Source organism: Hemitrygon akajei, chromosome 2 (genome assembly GCF_048418815.1).
Source record: "Hemitrygon akajei chromosome 2, sHemAka1.3, whole genome shotgun sequence".
In the NCBI taxonomy this organism is placed as follows: domain Eukaryota; kingdom Metazoa; phylum Chordata; class Chondrichthyes; order Myliobatiformes; family Dasyatidae; genus Hemitrygon; species Hemitrygon akajei.
The window spans coordinates 94,915,856-94,930,735 of record NC_133125.1 but is presented as its reverse complement, the minus strand read 5'-3'; the positions used below and the strand labels follow the sequence as shown (position 1 = coordinate 94,930,735).

Sequence of the window (14,880 nt, the reverse complement as noted above, 5' to 3'; positions counted from 1 at the left end):
GAGAACAGGAAGGTACAGCAGAACATTTCACCCTTTTAAAACAAAGCTGGCTTGTGCCAATTTGAGATCTTTTTAACATGCCCTGTTTTCAACATAATAATTACATATTTTGGTTTTTAAAGGTAAAAAGTAGAAGACTTCCAATGCCGATTCTAGGCAGTCAAAATTAATCAAACATCGGCACTGACAGTCCATATACATCTGCTCTGGTGACCAAAGAAAAAATTCTCCCCCATGGAGTTTCAGTCAATGACTCCCTGGTATTGATATCTTACTACCACCAGTATGAACTGGCTGCAAAATATGATCCTTTGCTCTGGAATTGTCTTGAGAGGAAGCATGATATTTTCTACATCTGTGGGGCACAAAAAACACCCATATTGCAGACTAAGAATGGATTTGTCATTCCGCTACAATGGAAATCAAGTTCATTGAACCAGGGTCACTTCACCGCAGTGTAATCGATAAGTGCATCTTACTACACTCAGAGATCTAAACATAATATCAAATCTTATACCCAAGGGTATTTTTCCATTGTAAATTATCAGTTTGCACATTAAACAAACATCACAAGTAGCATTTAATAGACCTTGAAAATAAGTTTATATTCTATTTTAAGCATTTGCTGAATCAAAAGTTAGTATTTATAATTTTAAAATGCCCTTTTGTAAGATCAGCTGTATAAAACATCCTAACATGAGGGCTCAGGCACCACGTCTTTTCCATAAAGAACAAAATTATATTTAATTTATCATGCTGAGCCTACTAGTTTGTCAGGGTGGAATTAAAAAGCGAATTATCTGATAATTAGTGCGAAAAGCTTCACACATGAATACTACATGGTTAAAAGTCACCACACTAACTGTTGAACATTCAGAAACAGGTCGAAGTTTACGTATGACTATGAGACATAGGAGCAGAAATGGGTCTATCGGTCTGTTGCGTCCGCTCTGCTGGCTGAATTATTATCCCTCACAACCCCATTCTCCTGCCTTCTTCCTGTAACCTCAGATACCTTTACTAATCAAGAACCTATCAACCTCCACTTTAAATATACCTAATTACTTGGCTTCCATTGCCATCTCTGGCAATGAACTCCACAGATTTGCCACCATCTGGCTAAAGGAATTTCTCTTCATCTCTGTTCTAAAGGGGTGTCCTTCTATTCTGAGGCTATGCCTTCAAATCTTAGCCTCTCCCACTATTGGATACATCTTCTCCACATCCATTCTATCTGGGCCTTTCAATATTCAAATTCAATGAGACTCCCCTCATTTTTCAAAACTCCAGTGAGTATAGGCCCAGAGTCATCAAACACTTCTCAAATGTTAACTATTATTCCCAGAATTATTTTTGTAAGTCTATTCTGGACTATCACCAATGCCAGCACATCCTACCTTAGACATAGGGCCAAAACTACTCACAATACTCTAAGTGAGGTTTCACCATTGAATGCCTCATAAAGTTTCAGCATTTCATACTTGATTTTATATGTTAGTCCTCTTGAAATGAATGCTAACATTGAACTTGCCGTCCATATTACCAACTCAAACACTGAGAGAGTCCTGCACAAGGACTTCCAAGTCGATTTGCATTTCTGATTTCTGAATTCACTCCCCATTTAAAAAAGTCTATGCCTTTATTCCTTCTACCAACGTACATGACCATACAATTCCCTACATTATATTCCATCTGCCTCTTCTTTGCCTATTCTCCTAATCTGTTTAAGTCCTTCCGCAGACTCACTGCTTCCTCAATATTTTAGAATCCTGGGGTATAGTCCATTCATTTCCGATGACTTATTTACCTTCAGACCTTTCAGCTTCTCAAATACCTTCTTCTTAGTAATAGTGACTACACTTACATCTGCCCCCGACTCTTTCAAATTTCTGGAATGTTGTTGGTGTCTCACACAATGAAGACTGATGCAAAATACCTATTTTGTTCATCTACCAGATCTCTGTTCTCCATTATCATATTCCAGCAGTTCAATGTCTTCTCTTGCCTCTCTTTTTTTTTTATATATCTGAAAATACTTCTGGAAACCTCTTTTATATCAATGGCTAGCTTACTTTTCCCTTTAAGATGTTGGAAAAGATTTGTAGCTAGGGTTGAGGATGCTGAGTACCTCAGCGAGCTACTCAACAACAACATTACTTTTTCCTCCTCATTATATTTTTAGTTGCCTTCTGTTGGTATTTAAAATGCTTCCCATCTTCCAACTTTCCACTGACTAAACCATGAATTGCCTTTTTTCTGGTGGACTCAACCTCAAACTGTTCTGAAAAGCCATCTTGTAGACATTCTACAAATTCTTTCTTTGGGATCAGGTACCAACCTGTTTTGCTAATCTACCTGCATTTTCAAATACCACATGACCTATCAGAACACTGGCCTTTTTACATGCCAATTCCTGTTTGCCATGTGGGAGACTGAAGTAACAAACAAACTCCCCACTGGGACTGCAATAGATTCTGCAGATGCCAGAAACCAAAGGTCCCGTTCCAAAATGTCAACTGTTCATTCACTTCCATAGAAATGACTGACCAGGCCTACCTTTATATTTTGATTAAGATTGATAGAGTTAAACAGAAACAGGCCTTTCAGCCAAGCTCAAAAATTCTAAGATACCAACGCAAGCTAATCCCATTTGGCTCATATTCATCTCACCTTTACCAAGTGTTTCATAATGAACTAATTACAAGAACCTCTAACACCTCCTTCGGCAACATAGCTTATTATTCCTACCACCTTCCGTTTGAAAACCTGCCCCTTAAATACCCTTTGAATTTTTCCCCTCGCACCTTAAACTTAAGCCCCCTAGTTTTAGACTCTTGTACCCATGATAAAATGCTATGTATCTTATCAATGCCCTTGAGGTTTATAAATCGCTACAAGGCTATCACCCAGTACCCTTCTTTCCAGGAAAAACAAGCTCTGCCTATCCAATCTCTAGTCCCAGTAACATCTTGCTGAACCTTTAATGCACCCGCTATAGTTTAAACACAACCCTCCTAGCTTATGGTGACTAAAACTACACATGAAATTCCAGGTAACTTTCACCAATGTCTTGTACTCAATGCTCCATCCAAAAAAAAAAGGCAAGCAAAGCTCTGCCTTTATCAGAAACCTGCCTATCTGTGATGCTTTTTATGGAACTACGTACTGGTGCTCCTAAGTCTCTCTGTTCAAGGACATCTTCAAGAGGTAGTGCTTTAAGAAGACGGCATCCATCATTAAAGAGCCTCACCATTTGGGACATGCCCTCTTCTCATTATTACCATCAGCAAGGAGGTACAAGAGTGCTGTTCTGCTGCCAGAGAACAAAAGATTTCACAAGTTTGAGGATGATAAAAATAAATGTAAAGGGTTTTTAAAAAAAAATTCCACCCTTATGTAGTTCCTTGAAAGTGGAAATACAGAGAAAAGGGTGATGAAGAAAGTCTATGGCATGCTTGCCTTCAACGGCTGTGGCAATGAGTACCAGGTTCGGAAAGTCAGGTCGCATATGCACAAGATGTTGGTTAGACCACACGGAGTCCAAAGACATACTGGCTGGTAGGTTATTGGGTATTGTAAATAGTCCCGTGATTAGCTTAGGGTTAAGCCAGGGGTTGCTGGGCAGCACAGCTTGAAGGACCGAAAGGGCTTGCTGTATCTCAATAAGCGAATATATGTTGCCTGATCCATTGAATTCCTTCAGCTCTTCCTGTGATACTTTTAGATAAATTGGATATGAATTTACTGGTTTGTGCTTGTAATCTAGAGACAGAAGATATCAGATCATGGGGTGTCAGCCATTAGATTGTTATTGTAATTTCTCAATTCAAGTAAAGACAGCTTATTCAGAAAAATATACATCATTTGTCATAATTTGTTACATCCTGGATTGGATCTGTGTACAGCTGACAGAAGTCAAATCCCCCGCCTACTGTAAAGTGGAGATAATTGTTAAAAAACTTGTTAAAAAAGTAGAATTGGTACATTGTGCATTGAAGGTTGATGGGGGTTTTGGATAGTGTAGAAGGTTGTCATAGGTTATATCAGGACATTGACAGGATGCAGAGCTGGGCTGAGAAGTGACAGATGTCATTCATCCCAGAGAGGTGTGAAGCATTTCGCATTGGAAAGTCAAATTTGGAGGTAGAATACATGGTGAATGGCAGGATTCTTAGTAGTGTGATTGGACAGTGGAATCTTGGGGTCCACATCCATAGGTCCTACTAAGTAGTTGATAAGGTTTTCAAATGGCATATAATGAGTTTGCCTTCTTTAGTCAGGGGTTGAGTTCAAGAGCCATAAAACCCAATTAAAAATACTTGGAATATTGTGTTCAGTTCTGGTTACCTCATGCAAGCTTGTGGAAAGGATGTGGAAGCTTCAGAGAGCATGCAGAAGAGATTTACCGCAAATGTCTCTAGATTGGAGAGAATATTTTATGGGGAATGTTTGGGTGAGCCATGGCTTTTCTTCATTGGAGCAAAGAAAAATGAGAGGTGACTTGATAGAGGTCTACAAGATGATTACAGAGATAGATTGAATGGATAGTCAGATACTTTTTCCACAAGGGCAGAAATCACCAATATGAGGAGACATCATTTTAAGGTGCTGGAGGAGTGCATATTGGGGATGTCAGAGGTAAGATCTTTTACCCCATAGAGTGAGGTAACCCCACAGAGTTACCTCACCCATAGAGTGAGGTAACCCCACAGCCTAACAGAAGTGGTTTTGGAGGTACAGTAGATACTTTAGGGGCATTTAAGAAAACTCTTAGGGAGGTGCATGAGTGACAGAAAAGTGGAGAGTTAAACAGGATGAAAGGGTTAGATTAATTTTAGAGTAGGTAAAAAGGCTGACACAACATCTTGGGCTAAAGGACCTGTACTGTACTTCAACATTCTATGTTCCAATGTTAATACAAGATGCATTGAGTTGGAGTTTGTTCATTAAAAGTAGTTATAATAATGACACATTGAAAATTGTTCAGTACTGCTGGATTTTCTTCATAAAGTATTTCTGTTTGAACCTGTCATGCTAAACACTTCAGTAATGTGGTGATATTGTCTTGATGCAGCATCATTTATCCACAATTTTTCTTGAAAATGAACAAAATGTACCAGAAGGTAAAATGTTCACAATAACAGTATACTGCCTGGGAATCAGTAGAGAAATAGTAACTTAATTCAAAATAAATTTCATATATTAATCAGATAAGCCTTCATGATAAAATCAAAAACCAATGTGGCTTAAAGTAATTCATTTCAACATTAAGTCATAATGAATAGTGTCTTACCAACTATATTAGCCATTCGTTCACTAAGGCATTCATCGCCTAACGCCCAAGGATAAGATCCATGGAAATGACCGTGAGCACCTCTGCAAGATAAGTAACAATGTTGTTGAAAAGAAAAACAAATTAATATTGCAGCACTTATCAGGATCTCCACATATTCCAATACATTTCAGAATCAGATCAACTTAAAATAATGTCACTGCTGTCTTACTGGGAACTGCATACATCATATACCAAAGTCTATCAAGTGTTATGATACCAGCCCCCTCCTTCCTGAGAATCGCAAGATCGCTATTAATTCGGGTCTTGGACCCAGGAAATGAGAGACAATGCAACGGATTTGACCATTGTTCTTAGAGACACCTGTGTGAATTGCGACTCTATAGTACGTGCCAGCTATCAGGGACATGGACACCCTCGGGGAATATGGGGTGGGGATTGTATCACCCTACCTTGATTGACATCTACAACTCTGCAAGTCAAGATAAAAAGGGGACTGCAGGAGGCAGTACCCCAGCGACGCGCCAGAAGGAGACACCATCGCTCATCGCTCCCGTGAGGACGGGAAGCCGTTCGGGAGCCACGTGTGATTCGGTTCCCCCAGCTTGGGGAACGAGTGGCTGATAACCCCGAAAAGGACTTCGAACTGACAACGGGGAACCCACGTTCCCAATTCAACGAGTTGAGTCCAAAAGGTTGGCAAGTTTATTTTCTCTCTCCAACATGTGAGACCCAGCGGTCCCCGAAAGGCTAAAAGCCTGCATGAACTCCAGAGACTTTGATATTTCCATCGGACAATAGTGTTACCCTTAGACAGACGATAGAGCTACTTCTTATTGTTGATTATTACTATACCCACGCTTTAGATTGAGTATTGATGATGTATGTTATCTGAATGTTTGTATTAACCTTACTTTTGTGCCCCTTTATAAATAAAAACGTTTAAAAATAGTACCATCAGATTTCAGCGGACCTCTCTATCTTTGCTGGTAAGTGACCCAGTTATGGGGTTCGTAACACAAGTAACAATCCATTCTTCTCCCCTACCAGATTCCTTCCTTAGCCCTTTACCTTTTCCACTTACCACCTCCCAGCTTCTTAGTTCAAATACCTCCCCACCCTACCTGGCTTCACTTATCACTGCTAGCTTACACTCCTTTCACTCCCCATACCTTCTTATTCTGGCTTTTTCCCCATTCCTTTCCAGTCTGGATGAAGTGTCTCAGCCATTGACACCGCCTGTTTATTCCACCCCCTAGATGCTGCTGAGTTCCTCCTGCATTTTGTGTGGGTTATTCTGGATTAACAGCATCTGCAGAATCTCTTGTATTCATTGAAATACTCTGAACAAAACTGAACTTACTGGAATATAGTTGCGCCAATAACACTGGATAACGGTCGGTGTGGAACCTAGATTGTGATCCCTGAAATGAAATGCTGCAGGCTGTCATGAGAGGGAAAGCAGCTGAAGTACTATAAACCCAAATGTGGAGCAGAAAACTTCTGGTTCTCTGCCGGTCTCCACAGCAACATTATGTTCTGGTGCTGGCCATCTTTCAAACTCCACCATTCGAGCCTGATACATCGTCTCCCATTAATTGACCACTTCAACACTCTTTCTGCTAGCTTCACCTCACCATTTCTCTGGGTTATCTGCACATCATGTCATCTTGTTATGACTATTTGAACTTTTCTGCCTTCTACCACTAACTTTTACACTGAATCTCAAAGGTTCATTTATTATCAAAATATGTAAATTCTTCTCCATATAACCACAAAACCAAGCAAGAATGGCAGCACAATCATCAACCCTCAAATCACCCCACCCACACAAAAAATTAGAAAGTTTGGGCAAAAACAGAGAATATAAAAAAAATATTAAACTGAGAAAAAGCCTATAGTCCAAGTCCATATCTAAAATTCAGAAAAACTAGGTAACATTTTCTGGGCATGGTGGCAGGTCTTTCCCTCTCTGGCAGAGCGCAATCCCATCAGCAATCAAAAGGCAATCTCCCCTCTCCGTAGAAGAGCAATTCCGCCAGCAAACAAAAGGCGGTCTGTCCTCTCCGATAGCAGAGTGATCCCACCAGCGGTCAAACAACAGTCTCTCCTCTCCGAAAGCGATTAAAAGGCAAACAGCTCACACTCACCTTCAGCATTCGCCTCGACGTTTCAATCTCCCTCAGCGCTTTAAATCGGCGAACAATGGAAGCTTTAATCTAATGATAAACTGGCATCATTCAATGCTCTTGTGATGTTGGAATCTTTGGCAGGAGATTCACAAGAAAGCTTTGAAAGGTTTGAAAGGAGTTGTGTTCAAGATATTGCTGCTCCTTTTCAGACCAGCAATTAAAATGGCCGTCAAAGAGGAGCATAATGATTATAGCAGGTCCATGCTGCTTTGTAGTAAGCGTCATTGCTGTTTCTGAAGTCAGACAAACAACACAAGTGGGAGGAAGGAGTTTCTGAAAACTAATCCACGATCCTTCTACTACCGTGACTCCATTTCTATTAACTCCCAGGTAAAACAGGAGGAATAGTAAATTACAATAACCCTAGAATTACCTATAGCTGTTGTTATGACCCCAGCCCCCTCCTTTGTGAGAATCGCAAGAGCCCTAGTCAAGGGGGGGTCAAATGACCCAAGAGGGGGAGAGACGTACTGAATAGACACAGGAAAATGGGAGAGAGAGGGAGACGTGCGGAAGACCACGTTCCCCAGGGAAGCAGAATAAAGTGACTCTGACTATTGTCTCATGAAGACCACGTGTAAAGCCCTCAGGCAACGTGGGCTGGTTGAGAGAGAGATTGACACCGGCGATCCCGTGAGGAAGATAAAAGGTGGGCTGCCGAGGCGGGGCCACAGACGCACCAGAAGACACGCTAGAAATCCTGTGACAGCGTTTTGATAGCGACAGCCGGTGGTGGGGTTCGTGTGTGTCTTTTCCTTGCCTGGGATTGGCGACCCCACAACGGAAGAACGGCTTAGCTACAGGGGAGGCCACAGATGAGCGTTCATTCCCCCAACGAGGCTCCGACAAACCGAACTCCTCCAGGTTGGAAAACCTGTCGGGTAACTGTTTCATCCCATCTCTCTCTCTCTTTCTAACAAAAGTGCACCAACGCGACACCACAACGACGGCAGCTGGTGGAACTGCAGTGACCGCAAAAGACTTTTAGATATCCAGTAAACAATATATATCTACATTACCCCTAGACAACGATAGAGCTTATTTCTGATTGATTATTACTATACCTATGCTTTAGATTGAGTTGTGACGACCTATATGATCTGAATGTTTTGTATTAACCATACGTTTGTGCCCCTTTATAAATAAAAACGTTTGAAAATAGTAGCACCAGGCTTCAGCTGACCCATCTATCTTTGCTGGTAAATTACCCGGTTACTGGGGAACGTAACACTATGTACAAAATACTACTTCAGCTATAGGTCACCACTGCAGCCAACATTCCATACTTACTCTGTTGAATGCTGGTGAAAGACAGACTTCAAATAATCATAAGACCATAAGACATAGAAGCAGAGTTAAGCCATTTGGCCTATTGCGTGTACTCGAGCATTCGATTGTGGTTGATTTAACCTCCTCCTCAACCCCATTCTGAGTTCACCCCTCAACCTTTGACACCCTTATCAATCAAGATACTTTCAACCTCTATTTTAAATATACCCAATAACTTGGTCTCCATGGCTATCTGTAACAAAGAATTCCACAGATTCTTCAGCCTCTGGCTTGAAAACCTCCTCATCATCTTTATCTTAAAGAAATATTCTTATAGACTGAGGCTGCACCCTCTGGTCCTTGGCTCTCCCACTATTGGAAATATCCTCTCCATATCGATTCTATCTAGACCTTTTTATGTTTGGTTGGTTTCCATGAGATCCCTCCTCATTCTTCTAAGCTCCTGGCTCAGAACCATAAAATACTCCTTATACATTAACACATTCATTCCTGGAATCAACCCATCACTATTCACATTTGGAGAGCTCTTTTCCAATGAAACCAGCAAATAAAGAGATACGCTGACATTCTGAATTAATAAGGTTTGACGCTGTCTGTACAGCTAAAAATCAAGATTAGATGGCAGTTGAGGATCTGGGTGTTGGACTTTCACCAAGAACAATCAAATCACAGAGGAAAATATGCCTGCTATGGTTATCTGTGTTATTAAAGTAATGATGACATGTATTCTGAGTGTATTGATAAACTGTAATGGTCTTTCTGCTGTCATCTTATCTTTTTCACCTGCCCATTAACAAAATCTATATTAGATTTGTATTCATATGGCACACATGAAGCAAAACCTTCCAAACTCCTTGACAGAAATGAAGCAATGGCAATAAAAAGGGAAGAATAGGTAGTATAGAGAAGAATAGGTAAATAATCATATTGCAGGGGCAAAAAGTAGATTTAGAGAGGGAACTGCAGGACTGTTAGCTTTGGAAACAGGAGACATGAATATCAATGGTAGCTAAACTCTGCAGATAATTCTAAAGTCAGTATTGTAAATTGACAGTGGGAGTAATGAATTGAGGATTACAAAGATAGGACAGAGGCCTTGAAGAGAACTGAAAAGTTAGCAAAATTAAAAACCCAAGACATTATTTAACCAAGAAGAAGCATGTTTTTTTAATTATGCATTCTTTGTATTTCAGGTGGTATCATGGGAAAGCCTTCAATTGTACTCAAAGCTATGCCAACCCACAATTGCACTCAAGGCTATGCCACCCTTTTGAACAGCTGCAGTATTTTTGTGAAATAATTTTAGAGACCCAACAATGATCAAGACATTATGGTCTTAAATGAAGGCTAAATTTCTAAGTGAGGAAATTGAAAGTTTGATCAGGGAAGAAAAATGGAATGTATGGCAGACAATGGCAACTGGAACTAAGCAGGTCTATTGAGGAACACAGAGGTGGAAGAAGAGAACTTGAGAAAGAAATTGAGAGGGTAAAAGGAGCCATGAAATAGCCTTGAAAGTAAGATTACAGAGAATCATAAGATACTCTCCTTACATATTAGGAGAAAAATTGTAGCTAGAGAAAGAGTGGCTCTTCCAAGTGTCAATCAGTGCGTGGAGCCCAGGAATTTGGGCATGGTCTTAAATAAATATTTCTCATCTGTATTCAACAAGAAAGATGTGGAAGATACTGCATTCCAGAAGGTCCAGAGTACATTATTAATAAGAGCCACAAACACGAGAAAATCTGCAAATGTTGGAAATGCAAAGCAACCACACAAAATGCTGGAGGAGCTCAGCAGCCCAGGCAGCATCTATGGAAAAGAGTAAACAGTCGACGTTTTGTGCTGAGATCCTTCTTCAGGACCTTTCTCTGGCCTGCTGAGTTTCTCCAGCATTTTGTGTGCATTGCTCATCAATAAGAGATTTGTTAGATGTCATTGAACATACAAGGGTTAATAAGTCCTCAGGGCTAAATGAGATCGACCTCAGGATGTTATGTGCAGAAAGGGAGGAGGTAAACAGAGCTCTGAAAAGGAATTTTACACTCACTTATGTGAGATGCCAGAAGACTAGTGGTAACTAAAGTTCTTCCTTTAGTTAAGAACTCAAGTAACTACAAGCTGGAATGGTAGAATCAGTGATAAAGAAATAATTGGAGAAAATGCAAAAGGGATAGAATCTATGTGCATTTAGAAAGGCAGGGCTGATCAGGCATAGTCAACATTATGGCTAAAAAAGTTCAAAGCGAATTTACTGTCCAAGTACATAACAAAATACCTTGAGATCAATGTTCTTGCAGTCAAAAACAGACAGTAGACTTTTATGAAATACTATACTACATAAACAGACTAATAATAGTAACCAATGTGCAAAAGACAAACTGCAAATAAAAATACTACTGAGAACAATTTATAAGGAGTCATTATAAATGAGTCTGCAAGGCATAGAGCTAGTTCAGAGTAGTGGTGATTGACATCATCCAGAGTAGTGGGTGCAGAAGCTTAAGGTAATTGAGTTCAAAGGTGAACTGACTAAATATATCCAAAATTGGTTTGATAATAAGAGCAAAGGGTGGAGGTAGAACAATGTTTCTCTGATTGGTCGTCTGTGACTTGTGATGCATGGCACGGTTTGGCAATGGTAAGTTTGCAGATGGCATGAACATTTGTGATGCTTTGGGTAACCAGTAAGGTTGTCTAAGATGACAGTAAGAAACAGATCAGCCATTTTGGAGTTTACACAAGGGGGACAACATATAAAGTAAATAAAATAATGGGTGATCAGATGCACCTTGATGTTCTGCTATATAATTACTAGAACTAGTAGATAGTGTGGTGAAGGAGGCATGTGACATGTTTGCCATCATAAATTGTGCATTAGAATATAAAAGTTGGAATATTTTATGGTACCTTTAGAAAACACTGGTTGCACCACATTTGGAGCACTGCATGCAATTCAAGTTGCCACATATAGGGAGGATGTGCTTGTGCTGGAGATGGTGCAGAGGAAATTCATCAGGATAATGGCTACATTAGAAGACTGTAGTTATGGAAAGAGGTTGAATAGGTTGGATTTGTTCTGTCTGGAGCAAAGGAGGCTGAGGGTTAATATCTGGAACTTGCTGTCAGAATAGATGGTGGAAGCAGATACAATCAATATGTTTAAGAAACATTTAAACAATTGAACAAGACAGAGGAAAGTATGAACCAAATGTGGGCAAATGGAAGAAGTACAGATGGACAAAAATACAGTTTTTAGATACTTTCTGGTTAACAATGGTCATTCCATAAAATCTCTGATTCTAAAGTTACTTGTCACTTATCAGCCTATTTCTCAAACTAAAGGCATCGGCTGATTCATAACTAGCAGCATCCCTTCACCAGGCTTTGAAATGGAAGGTGGGGCTGACAAAGATGGAGATGTTTGAACCAAAGTCCTTGCCAGAACAATTCCTACAATAATGTCCTGGGACAGGAATGGTTGAACTCCAACAACTAGAACAATATTTGTTTTTTTGGGAGTTAACATTCTAACGTGTGGAGTACCTTCCTCTTCATATCCACTTATGTTGGTTTATCAGAACCTGAATCAATCAATTGTTGTCTGGATGCCAAGACCCAATCTTGAGACCACCCCCTCCCCACTTTCCCCTCGAATAGCATGAGGCAGAGGATTTGATCAACTACATTCCCACCAATCCTTCAAAACCCATAAGCAATGCTTAGCAGCTTGAGCTAGCACATCTCTGGGATGTGAGAGGAAACCAGATTATTTGGAGGAAACTCATGCAGGTCCTCATTGTATGTAAAACATCACACAGTCAGCACTCAAGGTCAGGATTATACCCAGATCTCTGAAGTTGCGATGCAGCTGGGCTATCCAATGTGCCAACACACTCAAAATGCTGGAGGAGCTCAGCAGGCCAGGCAGCATTTATGGAATAGAGTACAGTAAATGCTTCAGGCTGAGACTTGGCCCAAAACATTGACAGTACTCTTTTCCATAGGTGCTGCCTGGCCTGCTGAGCTCTTCCAGCATTTTGTGAATGGTGCCTAGATTTCCAGCATCTGCAGATCTTCTCTGGTTTGCCAACACACTGCCTGCTTTCAGTACTACAACTTTGTGGTTGCCTGGTCCTGACCGTCGGCTTAGGATCGAGATAATGGTGAAAGAGAACTGATCAACATTAGGACATTGGCAGCGGACATTTCAATTAACACAGGCTTATGAAGTGTAGTACAAGGCTGGGCAGTCAGGAAAGCACATATGGAGTTGAATTTAAATGCAACAAAAGTGAATGGAGGTTTCAGAAACAGGAGAGAATCAAGCAATGTTGCACAAGCACCAAGAGTAGACTGCAACTGAATTCTACTGCATCTGTATGTCAGACGGCTCCTGTGTTTCAGAGTGTATCTGCATTCACAGGAATACCTGCACACCAAGAAGCTCCTGCTTATTTGACTTGCATCTCAAGTTTGCTGTGAGTTTGCATATACTGTAAGTGAGCAACTGCAGTGTGATACTAATCCCCTGTGTATATGTGAAGCCAGAATGTGAACTTCAAGACTTTTCAACGTAGCTCGGAATTTTCAAAGATCTAAGGATATAGTATCAGGCTGTTGCCTGTACAGAGTGCCGTAACAATGTTCTTCCAGAAGAAGTTGGCACCAACAAACAATGCTACCAACAGTGACATCCTCCAGACAGTTCACCAAACTACTTCATTCACATCTTTTTCTTTCAAATGTGGTTCTGCTACTGTTGGAGCCTATAATCTATATATTGGTGGTATACTTTCTGGCTAATTGGGCAATCTGGCACTTGGCTTTCTCCAAGGGTTTTCTGTGAGGCTTCGAGTGAAGTGTGCAGCCTCGAGGCTAAGAAGCCTGGAGATGGGTCAGAAGTCCATGATCAACTCCATTTATTGCCAATCTCACTGATTAAAGCACTGAGGAAGATTGAAGTCATTGAGGCTTATGTGGAAGGTGAACGGGTGCTCAGCACTATCAATCTGCCTCTCATCTCTACTGCCAGAGGAAGGTGTATGCATGTGACAGTCTTGCTCATTGCTTCCAGAGGAAGCTCCCTGCATTCGAATGTCTATCTCTCCTTTAATGTTATCGAAGGATGGGCCAGAGTTCTGAGTCTTGGACAAGGTTTGTGGCAAATCAATGCAGTTTGTGGATTGGCCTCTGTAGTTCACATTATTATATGTTTCTGATTTCTGACTGGTTCTTTTTTTGTTGCTATTTTGGGCGATTTTATCAGGGTGGCTGCAGCAATGACAACTGAGCTGAATGAAATACACCTGGACCCTTGATTTTGTATTTTATACTCTTTTTTTCCCTCTCGTTCTTTCTCGTTGCATAATTTATTTATTTTGCGCACAGAGGGTTGATTTTTTTTCTTTGACAGGGTTCCATGGTTCACTTTGCTATGTAGCTGTCTGTGGGGAAGACAAATCTCAAGGTTGTATACTGCATACATAGTTTGATAATAAATGTACTCTGAATCCCACTCTCGCTCCTTAATAGCCTCAAATGCATGATTTAGACAGAATAGGCTGAATGTTGTACTGTCAAAGCTACTACCTTTTTATTCCTCAAGTTCCAAAATACTTATTTTGATGAAAAACAGTAATTATCACTCAATCAATATGATAAAGACTGATTGCTGAATTATTATTTCATTGCTAATTAGTCACTATTCTCCTACATTACAAGAGTGTTAACATTCTTCAGATATTCATTTACTACAGACTATTGGGTATTGATTGACCTTAGACATCCTGAAGTCAAGGAAGTATCCATACTAGATCATTTCTTGTTTGGATAAATATTGAATTTTATGATCTCACAAATGCAAGAAAGGAAAATAAACACAGGATATTGAAATTCTAAGCAGGGTCAGACAGCATCTGTGGAATCGGGCAGCATCAACTTGAAAGATTAACTCTATTACACTTTCTGCAACATACTATGCTACCTTACAGTATGAGTCCTGATAAAGGGTCTTAGCCCAAAATGTTGACTAGTTGGTCCCCTCCATAGATGCTGCTTGATCTGCTGAGTGTCCCTGTGGCATTTTGTGTGTGTAAGACTACA

At 40.4% G+C, this 14,880-nt stretch overlaps 1 protein-coding gene across 4 annotated transcripts in view; it reads right to left on the bottom strand.

The window, feature by feature from the left end:
- The window catches only part of kynu (kynureninase), a 257,201-nt gene that overhangs the window by 160,093 nt on the left and 82,228 nt on the right, over window positions 1-14,880 (bottom strand). For all 4 annotated transcript variants that reach the window (XM_073025850.1, XM_073025843.1, XM_073025858.1 and 1 more), the window contains exon 4: window positions 5,294-5,376. In XM_073025850.1, coding sequence (XP_072881951.1) covers window positions 5,294-5,376 — 83 coding nt within the window. The remainder of the gene's footprint in view (window positions 1-5,293; window positions 5,377-14,880) is intronic.